The sequence below is a fragment of the Ambystoma mexicanum genome, chromosome 4p (assembly GCF_040938575.1).
Source record: "Ambystoma mexicanum isolate Mex_15411 chromosome 4p, UKY_AmexF1_1, whole genome shotgun sequence".
Lineage (NCBI taxonomy): Eukaryota > Metazoa > Chordata > Amphibia > Caudata > Ambystomatidae > Ambystoma > Ambystoma mexicanum.
The window spans coordinates 1163592201-1163608205 of record NC_090927.1 but is presented as its reverse complement, the minus strand read 5'-3'; the positions used below and the strand labels follow the sequence as shown (position 1 = coordinate 1163608205).

Sequence of the window (16005 nt, the reverse complement as noted above, 5' to 3'; positions counted from 1 at the left end):
GAGAGAGTTTGTGCAAGACTATATTGAGTTTGGGAATGAACGAACAGCGGCGTGTAGCTGATTGAAGTGTACTGTGAAGCACTAGGATTTTATTAGTTTCACTGTGATGCGATGCCGAAAACCATTTTTCTGTATGGTTTTTTAGTGATATGTTTAATGAAATGTAATGATACGATGTATATTATTACATTGTAATTCTTTTAGACTGTTGAAATGAAGTTACATTTTTGTTGTGTGTAGGTTGTGACTCTGTCTCTTCTGAAATCTCTAGACCTAGTAGCATTTTTGTTGTTGTAAGGATAGTTTCCTGTCGAGGGGTTGCTCAAATGGGTCTTAAAACTACCCTCCATTCTCACCTTGTTGTGGAGCATTCTGTCACCCCTCCACACCTTGGTTTCGGAAATACACTGGAGACTACCACCTGGCACAGTTCACAGCCCTCCAATGCCCCTGGCTACGAGTCCTCGTCAGCCCCAATAGCAAAGCGCCTACCTAGCCCTACCAGTCCGAAGTGACAGCACACCCCTCAGGGCTGAAATACCTGCCGAAAACGCCACAACTACTCAGCCCCCAGAGGCCTGTGACTATGGTTGGGGAGGTACCACTGCACATCGATACAGGCACTGACATGGAGACTACTGCAATGCATACGGATGAGTATGATGACTATGTACCAGCTGCCAGGGAACCGCTGCGTGCCGATGAGACCTCCAGGGTGTGACCCCCCGGGCGAGGTTGGCGCTTTTCATGCCATGATTTTGAGGGCCTCTATTCAACTTGATGCCGCAGGAAAAGAACAGGTTCCTTTTTCAACGCAGAGTGTCCTCACGGAAGATCGTCATGTCAGTCCCTTTGCTGTACGATGTCTGGGAGGAAGGGTTGGCCCTGGTGAAGATGCCTAGTGCCACTGCCTAACAAGAGAGACAGGCTGGAAAAGAAGTACAGGGTCTCAGACTCTGCCCCCAGATGCTTGAGATCGCAGCCTTCTCCAGACTCTGGGGTGTCTGCCGTCTCCAGGAAGCGCTCATCGAACCCATAGTCCTCATGCATAGTGCCTCCAGACTAGGAGGGTAAGAAGCTTGATGCAGTGGGTAAGCACATCATTTACACTGCGCTTCCAACGTTAAGTCTGCCAATGCCCTGGCCATCCTGTCCCTCTACAACAGAGAACTCTGGTGTAAGCTCAGGCCAATCCTGGATTTCCTGCCACAGCACAAGAAAGCGGAAGCCTTAGCTCTGATCCAGGAGGGCAAAGTGCCTCTAACCACGCCATCACAGTGGCTTTGGATATTGCAGACTCTGGCTTTCGCCAGATGGGCAATGGAGTGGCCCTCCGACGCCACAAATTTCAGGGCATACTTGCAGTCCAAGGTGGTGGACATGCCCTTTGATGGGGACAATTTGTTTGGCAAAGGCAGTGGACGAGACGCTGCAGGCCATTAAGACCGACACAGAAACTGCTTGCTCGCTGGGAACACTGCAGCAGAGGACATTGTCGTCCTTTCATTCCGCTAGCGGGAAGTCCAGCAGATCCTCCAAGGGTTTCACCACCCCTTACTATCGAACCTCCCGATCCTCCACCCAGGGGGCGTACAGAGGCAGCTCCCAGGCCTTCCGCAGCAGAGGACAGCGTCGTCGTCCCCTTAAAGCCAGGACGCAGACGCCCAAGCAGGCCTGAACGAGCGTGGACCCAGGCCCCCACTTTCGCACCCCAGTGGGATGCTGGCTAGCCAACTTTGTCGACAAGTGGATGACCATCAACACAGACAAATGGGTGCTGGACGTCCTGCGTCGAGGGCACACTTTGGAGTTCCAATACAGGTCTCCTCGCATTCCCCCCTGTAGCGTGTCAAGAATTACACATGGCCCACCTGCTACAGGAGGTTCAGGCAATGTTAAGAAAAGGGGCTGTTAAGCTGTTCCTCAGCACCTCTGGGGCTCCGGAGTAAACTCCAGATACTTTCTGGTATGGAAAAAGTCAGGAGGATGGCGGCCAATCCTGGACATTAGGTGCCTCAATAGGTACTTGAAATCCCAGGAGTTCAGGATGGTCACGTTGCAGCACATAATCGACCAGCTGGACGAAGGGGATTTTTCTGGAGACCTTGGACCTGAAGGGCACCTACTTTCATGTCCAAATTCACCCAAAACATCGGAAAGTTCCAACGGTTTGTAGTCCAGGGCCTGGCTTTATCAGTTTAGGGCCCTTCCCTTCGGCCTGAAATTGGCGCCAAGTGTGTTCATGAAGTGCTTGGCTCTGGTAGCAATGCATCTGTGCCTCCAGGGCATCTAAGTCTACCCTTATCTGGACGACTGGCTCATCTGCTCCCGCTCTCACATGCTGGCAAACCAGCACACAGCAGAGACCATACGCCTTCTGATGGAGCTTGTATTCTCCATCAAATATCCAAAGTCCTGCGTGGATCCACTGCAGAACGTTCTGTTTCTAGGTGCCCGTCTCAACACGTCACATGCCTATCTTCCCCCTCGGAGGATAGGGTGAATGCCATCCTGGGCGAGGTACAGCACCTATCGTTGTGCAAATCGCATCAGTGCGAGACATCAAGTCACTTTTGGGCATGGTAGTCCTCCTCATCCCATTTTGCAGGCTCGAGACAAGGCCTCTACAAGAGTTCCTGGATGCACGGTCGCCCTCAACGGAGAGTTCTGGCATGCTCTACAATGGTGGGGAATGTGCCCACATCTCACGCAAGGAGCTCCTTGAGATACCTTCAGATACCACCATTCCCACCACAGTCACCATGGACACCGCCCTGAAAGGGTTGGGGGCCCACATCAAATAGTTCCACGCCAGGGGTCTCTGGCTGCCGGAAGAAAAGGACCTCCACATCAACATCCTGGAAATACGGGCAGTTTTCTGGGCTGTCAAGTGGTTCCTATCTCAGCTGCGGGGAAGGTGGTGCGAATCTTCAGACAATAACACCACCATGGTCTACATCCGGAATCTGGGTGGGACTCTCCCCCCCGAACTCTCCCTGGACGCCCAGGTCCTGTGGCACTGGGCTATTCTTTAGGACATGTTCCTCGACCCTTTTCACCTGACGGGCATCAAGAACTCCATCGCAGACTCGCTTAGCAGGGAGCTGCAGTCCTGCTACAAATGGGAAGTTCAACAGGCACAAGTATCCCTTCTCTTCAACAAGTGGGGTCAACCCCAGATCGACCTCTTAGCGATGGTGGCCAACTCGAAGTGCCAGAGGTTCGCCAGTAGGTTCCCTCAACTGCGGAGTCAGGGGGATGCCTTCTAGTCCCTATGGGAGGGGCTCTCAGTGTATGCCTTCCCTCCAATCCTGATCATGCTACGTGTGATCAACACACTTGGACGTTGTCATTGCAGGACGATTCTCATCGATCCCATGCGGTCCTGGCAGATATGGTGCCCGGACCTGCACAGTCTTTCAGTTGCCCCGTCCATCCGGCTGCCTCCACTTCCTGATCTTCTCTCCAGAGAAGACAGAGCAATTTTGCACAACAACCCGGCATCGCTGAGCCTCATGGCCTGGCTACTTGAGCCCTAGAGTTTGGCCGTTATTCCCTGCTGCTGGAATGCAAGAAGATTCTTGCCAGGGCAGACCATCCTCTACGGTTTCGTTCTACAGCCACAAATGTAAATGCTTCACAGTGTGGTGCAGGATTCGGGAGATTACGCTTCTGCGCATCACAGCGCTGCAGCTCCTTCCGTACCTGCTTTCGCTGGCCAAGGCTAGGCTCGCTCACTCCTCCATCAAGTTGCACCTGGTGGCCATTTCCCAGTACACTGGGTCACCGGCCAAGCCCTCCCTGTGGTCTCACAGGCTCGTCAAGGAGCTCCTTAAGGGCTTCTTCAGGACTTTTCCACCTGTGAAGGCGCCTGCTTTGCTTCGGCTTGGGAGCTCAACATTGTTGTGACCAAACTCATGGGGCCTCCATTCAAACCATTGCATCAGGCCCGTCTGAAGTTCCTCTCATGGAAGATTGCTTTCCTAGTGGCCATCACATCGGCCAGGCGAGGGTCGGGGAGATTCAGGCATTCTCCTGCAAGCAACCATATTTGTCATTCCATGCTAGGATGGTGGTTCTATGGACCCACCCCACATTTATACCAAAGGTCCCCTCAGAGTTCCATCTCAACGATCCTTTGGTTCTGCCATTGTTCTTTCCGAACACTTCTTTGCCTGCAGAAAGTCTTGAAGTTTTATGTGGCACGCACAAAGGATTTTTGGTAGACATTTCCACTCTTTGTGAACTTTGGACCTGTGAATCACAGGAAGGCCCTGTCCAAGGCTTCCATATACAGGTGGCTCTCCAGCTGCATCATGCCCTGTCATTGTCTTGCCAGCAGACCGCTACTAGGCCGGCCGAGAGCCCACACCACCAGAGCCATTGCAGAAACCACAGTGTTTCTCTCTGGTGTCCCCCTGCTCGACATCAGGGCTGCTATTTGGAGGTCCACCCACACCTTCACAAAATTCTACTACATCGACAGGGATTCCAGGGAGGAGTCCTGTGTCGGCCAAGCAGTGCTACGCAACCTGTTTACTTGAGGTGAGTCTGTTTCAGGGGTAAGTGTAAAGTTTCTGTTGAGCATTGCCACCTCCCTTGGTTGTGTGTATGTACTGCTTGTAATCGTATTAATGAGCTTGTGAATCCATGCCAAACCCTATGCTGGAGAAGGGGCAAGTTAGGGTCTGGCATAGACTCACATGCTAACCCCCCTCCTTACCCTCTTCATACTGCCACTTTACGTGCTCTACCAAATCTGAAGATGGCCGCCAGGGGCGGAGTTTAGGAAGACGACTGTCATTGGATGGGGGCAGTATGACCCATATGACAGTCAGTTTTCAGTCGAAAGCCAAACTACTTTCCTTAATTTACCGAGGATTCCCATCCTGACGACAGGGATTATTCACGAGCATGTAAAGCATGCCAGACCCCATGTTAGGGAGAATTTTCATTTCTGTGTTAATTCCCTTAAACCTCCCAGCTGTTTTGCTAGACTTATGACTTTTTAACCCTGGACAGAGTGAGACCTTGTTCTCACTCTGTGTTTTTACCTGATTTGTATTGTGTGTTTTCACTGTTTTTGGAGTCTGACAAACTCCACAGGCATCTGCTTTTTGTATAGTGATACACAGCACCTTCAGTGCAATGTCACTGAGAAATCCTTTAGATATCTCATAAGGTTTGAATACCTTTTCTTGTGTGAACTACAGTTCCCAAGAATAGTAAAGTGACATTTCCATTACTTACCTTTTTCTCTTGGTAAGTCCAGCACACACCATCTTATGTGGAGTTCTGGGGGGTTACTTAGTAGCCCCTTTTCCTACTTTCTCATGTAACATTTTTATGCTACCCTCCCTACTTTAAATGGCTGGTGGCAGTGGTTTACTTTTTCCTACCATTGTGCTTTTCTACCGCAGGCTGAACCCTCAGCTGCAGTACAGCACCCATGAATGACCATTTAATCAAAATGGCCCCTGTCTTCTTTTTTCACCATTTTCTGTTCTGAGGTCTTTCTTGGGTTTTACTCTTTGCGTTGAGACATGTTTGAGCCCTTTGTTTGTCTTGCCTTTGGTGGGCGTCAGCCCTGAAGCCCGCCCCTGGCTCCAATGTGTCTGGAAAGACAGGATGTGAGGGAGGGTCCGAAACTTAAAGGTGAGGGTTTCGGGACTAGAAGCAGAGTAGACCACTGGGAGAAACACCTGACAAAGAAACTGTGAATGAGCTTGCTGCAACCTCTTGGACCTTTGATTTGCCCGGCGAAGCCCTGCTGCTGTGTTGACCTCCTTTTTCACCTCAACAGAGAAGATCCGGACGGAACGACTTCTCCCCTCGGGTTAGTGGGACCAACTAACCCCGAGACGGACTCTATTGGACCACCATCCCCGACTTGCTGTGCTTCTCCATGGCTGCGAGAGCCCAATGCCGGGGGATGAGTGTCCGTAGTCGAGTGCAACGTCTGCCGTGGAACGAATCGGGCTAGAAGCTCCAGGAGAATCTTAAGGACCATCCAGAAGCAGGACCTCCAGATCCAGAGTCCCCTCACTAGAGTGCAAGACTGAGGGAGTAAAGAGAGTCCAACTGGTATCCGAGATCTGCATCGGTGTTTGCTAAGCGCTGAAACCGCAAAGTGCTGCTGAACCGAAAGGAGCCCATAGCTGCCGATGACCTCCCAAGTACTGCTGCAGGAGCCCTCCAAACGTCCTCCCTCTTGTACCTACGACTGAGGCTAAGGAACCAGGCTCTGCACCGCTGTAGCAAGACTGAATCCAGCTGGACTTCTCTTCTTCTAATCCGAAGTACTGTTTAGGCTAGGGGTACTTACCTTATTGCCTTTAGCTGCACTCTTCTCACTTGGGAATTGCATTGGCTTGCTTTTTCGAGTTGATTTCAACTCCCTTCTCTCAAGTTTAACAGCTTGTGGCCCTACAAGTGATTTTCCTGAACTCTCTAACTTTGTGCAAGACCTTTTATCCAGGAAGTGAATCAGATCCATAGACTGTGTTCAAATGACTTTGGCTGTCCTGGCTTCCTGAAGGCACCCTTCTTATCCATTGACTTTGGTATTGCTTGTCCCTCCATAGGTTATAGCTGGTTAACACTTACTGCTGGGCAAAAGCTTTGCCTTGACTTCATTGGTGGATTTAGTTGTCCTCACATATTCTGAGAATCTGTTCTAACCCTTTTGCTTCCTTTAACCTTTCCTTTCTGCAACTCTGAATCTGCAATTTATAACTGTGTGATATAAAAATGCAAGTACTACCCATGTGATTGAAGTCACCTCTGGGTGTAGCAGAAGTGTGTGAAGCATATTCAAAGATTATTCGCTGGCTTGTTTGATTCTGAACATTTATTTCAAAGTTGATTCTTATTGTTACAACCTTTTGCCTTTTTAAAGTGTGGTTATTTAATAAATAAATAACTATAACTGAAACCTTGAGTGTGTTACTTGGATACTTTTATTTACGGATTTCATTTGTACAGCTCTACAGCTCACATTTACCCCTCTTGAGATAGGCCTGGCTGCTCAGTCACACTACCAACCTGTGTAGTACAGACCTATACCAGAAGGTGGGTTACCTAATACCAAGTAGATAAGTGTTGTGTTGTCTCACACAGTGTGACTGCGCCAATTCTTAACTTAACACCCTCTGCTGGAGAGCAGGAGTTACTGGTAAGTAACTTGTTCCTTATATTTAAATCATAGTGCTGATGGTAGAGTTGTCAGACTGGCAATGTTCTTGATCAATAAAAAAATTATATAAGGACTAGGCGAGCATACTAGATACACAGTATGAGGTTACCCGTCATATGAATGCCCAGATCCATGTCGACTTGAAAATCCTTGAGAATAATGAAAGTTGCATTGAGTTTAAGAAGGACAAATATAAAAATAGAACAGCACGGGTCAACATTTGAATATTCAGTAGTCCAGGTTGTCTCCCTACCACTAGGAAGATGTTGCTGGTAAAAAGCAAGATGCCATATATGAGGATATGTGGAAAGAAGGGAACATTACACAGGTGAGTTAAGTTAACCACTGAAAGTATGCTCCGAAATTATGAGGACAAATCGAAAATCTTTGGCAAACTCATGGGATAGATACTGTACTGCAGTGCAACAAGTTGAGAATATTCAAGCGCTGACAAAGCTTACATTGCAATTGCAAAATGAGTGCGACAACCAACATTGCGATTACACCGGAAATGTCACTTATGCAAGTGGGGTCGGGAGGACATGCCCATTTCCCTGCATTTTGTGCTGAATTATTATGAGTACATATTGTCCGTAATAGGAGAGTGTTGAATTGCTGAGGGGGAACTAACCATTTATCCCAATCACAACCAATATGGTGCACCATATGAATAATGGATCATGCAGTGAGTGCACATCTGCACAAGTGGGTGAGGCGCAATGACTCCATCGTAAAGAGACTAAAGCACAATAGTCAAACAATGGACACAGGCGTCTAATTGGTCGGTTTCAGTCAGTGGAGTGTGATCTAGGTTGCCCATGAAGATAAAGGAGCGCTGCCATAGTGGGCAAACACCACAGCGAGTGACTGGTACGGTAATGTTCTTTAGGGAACAAGAAAGTGCCAGTGGCCAGCCGTAACCTGTTTTAATCTTGTTGCTCCTGGAAAAGATGCTGAGAGAACGATGTACAGGAATATGTAGGAGAGCGGCAGTCAAATAGAAGTGTTAACTGACATACAGTTGAATAATTAAAGAAGTTGAAAGACCAGGGAGTTTTGGAGAACACCATGATTGGAAATAATTAAGAAACCATATCAGTGTAGCCCAGGAAGAAGGGTATAGATATCCGAAATGCGTTGGCGGCAACATCGAAAGATGAAAAATATCTTTGTTTTTTGTTATTTGATGTATAATAACTTTGGATGTGGATATGGATGAATACAAGTGTAACAATCACTATATCTGAAATTGACAATAATCTAAAAGCAGGAATTGAGCAGAGTGTAATTTTGGTTCTTGAGTCGTAAAGACTCTTTTACTTTGTCTGTAACGATAACTTTGTTTATAATTTTGCTGATGAGCAAACATTATGTGAAAAATAAGAAAATATTAAACATATTTTGAGAATAGGTATCACTGAATATTGTTTTTATGTAACAAGCATGATTTATTGGGAGGATTTCCAATCAAGAGAGCACTAGGATGAACTGTTGGCAACATCGTTTTTCTGGTGGTCCATGAAGATAAATGCCCATATGGAAAAATATCATAAGAGGTCGTAGAAGAGATTGCCGAGTGCAGAATTTGCTATAGGATAAATGGTAGCCTATTTGACCTAATGACCAATTTGATCGAATTTTGCATGGATGATTTGGCCTTTGGGGCAATTTGGTCGCATATATTGTAAAATACCAACCCTGGAGAGCGGGGGTTGCGGGGGTGTCCCCCTGCTCCCCATGTTTGATATTTCGCAATTTCAGGGGTGCAGGGGTGTCCCAGCTTCCTTTAAAATTGGAGGCAGGGGACAAAATAAAATGCATGTGCCCCCAGCAGATAAATTGCAGTCAGTTTGGCGCGATCAAAAGAAATTTGTTTAAACACACCCAAATCGAATAAATGAGGTAAACTGCAAACGTCAATTTTTGCACAAAGTGGTTTACTGAAGCCAGCAGTCCATTTCTCACCTCGTCATAGTGGTAGGTCCGTGGCCTTGGGGTGGGCAATGGCAATTAAACATTTTGTGCTTCTTTAGAATTTGTCCATCTTTTTATAACTTGGCACTGCTCTCAGCCGGTCACAGGAAACATTTCCCCCACCTAAATGCTTTTTCCTCTTTAATCTGTCATTTCAAACTGGAGATGGCATGGGTGAGGGTGATGCATGTGTTTATTTCCTTCTTGAGGGTTCCAGGAGAACCTTCTTAAGCAGTTGCAGTTCCTTTTCCTCCTTGATAGAGGGAAGTAGTTCTATGTTGCAGAGTTTTGTACTGATTTCTTACCGGAAGACATGGGCAACATAGTGGGGTTCCTGGTGTATAAAGGGCAATCTCAAGTTGGTCCTTTTTGCATCTGTGCCTTCGGGATAGTGGTCACCCTGACATCGTGTGCATTACCCTAATCTCCTCTCACTCTTCGGATAATCCCAAAGCACAGTCCGAGTCTTTCCTTTTGTTATATTCCTCTTTCTAAAAGTAGCATTATTAGTCAACCAATGTGAGATTATTATTGTACAAAACTGCAAATGTATTTGGACAAAAGCACTTAGTCAGCAAAGTTAACACACCCTAGCACTTCCTGGTAATGTAAGGTCAGTGTCCTGTTGAGTTGTGAACTGCCCACTTAAGAAACTGCCTAGACGTTCACAGTTTCTGAACCAATTATTGCCTGTTTTCATCGATTTGACTATAACGAGGTTGTCATTTTGCTTTTTCTCTTCTCTCCTAGGAGCTGCAGAAAGCCATCGATAATCGCAAAGCCATTATTTTGTCCATTAACCTGTGCAGCTCAGCCTTCACCCAGGCAGACACAGCAGAAAGTCGAGAACTCCAGGAACGCCTGAATGAGATGAACAAACGCTGGGAGCGTGTGTGCAGTTTGATTGAGGAGTGGCGGGGCTTGCTACAGGATGCTCTAATGCAGTGCCAGGTAGGAGATATTGTGCGTATGTTGCCTCTCTAAAACCCACAAGCTAGTTGCTCTGTTCTGCAGCAATTCATAAGAGCCCAGTACCCGAACAGCTCTTGGAGGCCATTATTCCTCTCACTGTATGGTATATTTATGATTCACACTATTCATGTTGTATTTACTTTTGTGCTCTTTTGTAATTTCTGCTATGTTTAGAAAATCTCAAGTGCTTGTTGTTTTAAAGAAAATGCAACTGTCTAATTCTAAGCCCACGGGATCTCCATTTGGCCAGTTTCTAATGTCTCTCAAATTGTGTAGATGAGGAAACTGAGGTGCAGGTTTAATATGTGATTTGGGAGCAGGTCACCTTGTGCTCATGTCCTCAGTCTGGTGTTCATACTATGGTCCCTCATTTCCAAAGTGGGTTTTTTACTCAATATACCTCAAGTTTTGCTCTCTGTCTCATTCTATTAAAAAAATATTTGAGGGATTTTAAAATACTTGCTGCACAAAATGTGCAATAGACAAAATTATTTTGATACAGTTTTTGGCCCTAGATTACCTCAAGTAGTAAATATTATACTGGAGTTTTATAACTGTACTGTCCTACGAACAGTAACACATGCACATCTTTGGAAATAATGCAAGCAGTATTTCAAAAAATATGCATGGTCACTGTTGGTTCCCTGAAACAATCAATTTTCATCTCTCTTTGGGCAAAGGAAATTGATTAGGTACTACAACGGATTGTATTGCTATTATATCATGTACATTAATACACTGTAGGGTCCGTAATGACCTTTCAGTCCATTGGATTTAAGAGGGTGAGAAAGTGGGCACGTCAGATGTCCATATTTGAACACTCTTAAGTCTGGCCCTAGCCCCAGGTAAGTTTTTCCATTATCTGCAGGTCCACATGTTCCATAAAGTAAGAAAGGTTTTAAATACGTTACAGGTATTTTACCAGTTTTAAGGCCACCTTTCCCGGCATAGGTAAAAACATTACAGGACTTTCTTTGAGATATATGGTATCCTCCTAATCGTATGGTGTTTACTGCTTGCTGCTGGTGTGGTGGGGATAAAAGGCGCTACCCAGCCCTCTGTTTTTCGAAACCTACAGCTTTCACCAGATATAGAGAAAGAGGGACCAGGCATTATGCTGGTGTTCATGGACGGTTCTACCTGCCTCTGAGCAGGTGTGCGCCCAAAATTTGTAAATTTGGCTGTTTTGCATGCAGAGCCCAAAGGGCTCTATCCAGAAGCTGTAGAATGCAACATTGAAAAGCCATTGGGCATTGGATATCTTACCCCGCCGCATCTGAACTGTGAGTAAACAGAATGTGTGACAGACACTGAAGGACAGGAGGCTGAGACCCTGAGGCAAGAGATCGCCATTTGCCGCACTGTGTGGTGATGGGAAGCTGAGGTGTTACATGCAAGTAAAAAAATAAACACTTTGTATGCATGTGTGTATCTTTGTATGTTTGTGTGAATGCAAAAAGAGGATGTCTGTGTCTGAGTGAGCGTGTGTGAATTTGTTTTTGTGTAATGGGCTTGTAAAGTCTGTGTGTGTGTGGGGGGCGGGAGGGGTGGGTGGGAGAGAGGAGATGGAGGGGCAATAAATGCAGCGGTGGAGTGGACAAGTTGGAACTGAAAAAACATGGCTGCTGCTCAATTATGGAATACTCTTCCACTATCCATGAAACTGCTGCCAAACCACCTAGTTTTCCGTAGGGCACTGAAAACCTATCTACTCTAAGCCCTTAGCATGTTTTGGCTTGATGTGTTGTTCTGTGAGTGGCTTCTACCTCTTTAGCGCCATGATGCCTACGGGCGACCGTGCGCTCTACAAATTGTCATAACATAATATAACATAACATAACATGGCAGCCAGCATGGAAATGTCTTTTTACAGTATGGTGGCATTGCTGCATTATGGACAAAACCATCATGACTGGATTTGTCCCTTGGTGGGACTGCTGGCATATTTTGGTACATCCTGGCTAGACATGCTTGTTACATTGACATTATTACTGCATGATGGGCAAAGCGAACATTGTTTTTTCCTTACGTGGGGATACTAGCATATATTGTCAGAGCCAACCTGGACATGTATATTATACTGGCATTATAGACTGGACATGTTTTATTATAAGCCAGCATGAATGTATTGTTACATTGGGATGCTGGCATATATTGGCACAGCCAGCATGGACATATTTTCTTACTTTAGCTCTACTCAATTTTGGGCAAAGCCAATATGACAGTGTTCTTTCATTGGGATACTGGCATATATAAGGGCACCGCCTGTCTGGGCATGTTTTATTATACTGGCACTATTACTGCATTCTGGGATGTGTGAATGAGGGTGTTCTTACATGACATTGCTGGCATAAATTGCCAAAGTGAGCATTAAAATGTCTTCTTACACGGGCAGTATACAGGCATATATTATGGGCAAAGGCATCTAGGAAATGTGCAAGAAAATGCTTCTGTGTACTATTCGTGCCTTGGCAAATATTGGATGTTTATGTTACCCTACAAAATTGATTGTAAATTGAATGGCAGTTTACCCAGTTTCTCGCAAAATATGATCTGTAAAATGTTACCTTAGGTTGATTTACACCACACATTACTACCACCGAGGGGCGGTCTCCAGCCACTCACGTGGCTCTGCAAGAAAAGAGGGCAGGATACGTTAGTGAGGATAGGATAGGTTCAGAACCAGGAACAACTGGCGTCTGTGTGTGTGTGTTGTCTTGCGTGCAAGTTGGTTTGCGCGACCCGGCTTGTAAGCATAAGGGTAAGACTCAGTGCCTTCGTTGTGTGCTAGTGTTTATGTTGAGTGTGTGAATCATGTGTGGTTAGGGTGGAAGTATAATCGTGCGCACTGGTTTGTTGTATCCATAAGGAGGGAGTCCAGCGTCATGGTTGTTTATTGTATGCATGAGAAAGTTGTGTTGCTGTCTGTTTCAGTGTGTTTGTGTGTGGATTGGCTGATGTTATATGGATTGTGTGCACCGGTATGTTCCATATGAGGGTAAGTCCAGTTAATGCTTGGTGTGAGTATGTGTATTTTGGTTAGCCCATAGTCGTGTATATTGGTTGTGAATGATGTTGGAGGAGCAGGAGTAGGGTGGATTAGTTAGTACAGTAGACTGTAGTAAATAAACAATCCTGAAATTAACCATTAATTAAAAAAAACAGAATATACCTACATTTAAAACAGTTTGATAAGAATTTAAAGAGATTAAAATATGATATGAATTGATATGTGCAAACAATTTCAAATTTATAAAAATATGATTAAGGTCATAATATTGATACAGACATCACATAGACGATCCTACGGCATAAAACACCCAGGAATAACTTCATGCTATGCTCCTAATTACAAATTAGTAGAGACATCAAAGAGCATAGTTTTACACTGTGAGTTGTTTCATAAAGGACTTCCTTATTTTTAGGGCAATAACAATCAATCCATCCTTGCTGCTTATAAATATAATTCATCAGACAACTGAAACTGTAAAATTAATAGCTATGTGTAATCCACACAGGAAAAACTAAAATGTGCACACAAAAAAATAGAATAAACCACTCAGTGTTTTTTGACACTATCCTGAATGAAGGTCTTCATCACTCCAAATAGTCAGCAGCTAAAAGACCACTCTCTACCAGAACACTGAAAATATACGATTGGGTTTTGACCGATTGTTGAGTAAAGAAACCACCCTTTCAAGATAAACCACTCAATGGAGCCCATGAAAGGCAGAAAACAGAACAGTAGGAATGCTCAATGACAATGATACAAAATTAACTTGATTCAGCGGTGCTCTGGATCTTGTACTGGTCGCGCAATTAAAATGGTGTAGGATGCTTGAGTCAACTATGCTGTGGATTCGCACACTGTGATTGCTGCAGGCATGCTATGGAACCAGACTGCTGGGCCGGAGAAAATGATGCACAATGAAGTTGATGCCACTATGTTGTTGAGTCAACTGCTAGCACAATGGAATTAATGAAACAATGTTGGATTCAGCTGCTAGCACAGAGTGTTAGTGACTCACTCCTAGCAAATTAAATTGATACAGCTATGCTATGGATCCACACTTCTAGCACAAAAAGTGATGCACAATAAAACAAAATTAAAGTCCACGTTTAGATTCATGATTCTAGCAACAAAACGAATGCAGCTATGCCATGGTTTTAAAATGCTAGCTCAAAAAAGTGATGCATAATACAATGTGATGACGTTCTAGCATATGGGCACATTGAGATCATTACTGACCTCTCAGCCAATCAGATTGTTTAGAATTCAGTCAATAACTACTGGTATTGACTGCATTCTGAATATTCTGACTTCAAATGCAGAGGGAAATAATAATACAATTTCCAGGCAAGATATCCATCACAAAGACACATCCTCTTTAGGAAGACCTGTTTTTATCATTGCACGCCCTATTTAACATCCCAAAGAGAAAGCGAACAGGGAAAATGTCTTATAGAGGAACGGTTTACTTTTACATGACCCTTATGCTCATGTTAAACCATCTCCAGTTTAATCATGTTTGCAATCGAATTGTGCTACAGTGTGTACTGGGGGTGTGGGGGGGCTCGAAATAGCAATCAGAGCAGCAATTCCTTTGTTTTTGGGCATGCTTACAGGTACTGCCAAATCTGCACCGTTTATATACAGGTAAATGACAGGCCTCTTCCCCTGTCCCCCTCTACCCTCCACTCCTCCCCTTTGCCGCTGTTGAAGGTTAGTCTTGGTCACCAGTCAAATAGAAGTTGGGCCTGGTTGTATTAACTCCATCGAGGACATTTAATAGAACATACTTAATATTATACTTCCGTTGAAGGGTAAAGACTGTGAGGCATCAATGTGATCCTTGATTACAGGGGCCCAATTATTTGCCACACAGCGCATCATATGGGGCATTGTTGACATGTTCTCTGTTGTCACCCTCTCATGTAACCTTGTGTTTGGATCCCACCCAGGGTCCCCCGTAGTATATAATTTGCCAGATCCATTCCACCACCCTTTGGCTGATAGCAACACAGCATCTGCCATTGAGTGGGATTGGGGGATCTTTAACGTCGGTGGCCAACTGTTTGGGGCTCGTGTTCTTCCCACTTGGCGGAAACGCTGCTCCTCGGTTTTCCCACCAGTTTCTCCAAGGTGAGTACAATTTGGTCTGCGACAAAAAAATGCTATTTAGTTAATTTGGGGCCGGAGGAGGGAAACTTACAGCGATCATTGCGATATTAATATCCCAAATGGCCCCTCCTCTTCTCACGAGGACCCCCAAAGCAATCACATACTAAGCGTGATCTGTTCACACATCTTAATCCTCCACGCAGTGTAAGGCCTGCCCTTTGTTTGCCGGACCCGCGTTGGCAGTCTGCCTACACTTCTGCCGCATCCCCACCCAGTCACCCCTTCGATCCCAGCATCGCTAATTTCCAAACGCATCCGACGCCCATGCACAGAAACAAAGATGCTGGATCGTATTCAATGAACGCTCTTCTTGCCATTGGTGCAAATCCTCCTCAGAGATGCACAAGCTCTGCTCTCTCACTGGCGGTGAATTGCTACCACTGCCAGACAGTGCCAATTTCCTGGCAATTAGTATGTCCAGTAAATGCACCATTTTATCTCATTATTTTAAAAAATGTCCTTGGGGCAGCACCTCCCAGAACGCCCTTTGTTTTATTGGGGATCGCACCCTACTCTGTCGCCTCTGTCTTCTCTCAATATCACATCCGTTAAATACCTTACGTTTACAATTTGGCTGTGAGAATAATGGGCTGCGTTTCAAATAGTCCCAAATCTCTAATGGGGACCCATGTGAGGACTAATATGCATGGAATCATGTGTAGAGTGCGCAGAGATCACTCCT

At 45.4% G+C, this 16005-nt stretch overlaps 1 protein-coding gene across 18 annotated transcripts in view; it reads left to right on the top strand.

The window, feature by feature from the left end:
* Window positions 1-16005, top strand: part of SYNE1 (spectrin repeat containing nuclear envelope protein 1) — a 1651720-nt gene that overhangs the window by 1572141 nt on the left and 63574 nt on the right. For all 18 annotated transcript variants that reach the window (XM_069606781.1, XM_069606782.1, XM_069606785.1 and 15 more), the window contains one exon: window positions 9920-10120. In XM_069606781.1, the coding sequence (XP_069462882.1) occupies window positions 9920-10120 (201 nt within the window). The remainder of the gene's footprint in view (window positions 1-9919; window positions 10121-16005) is intronic.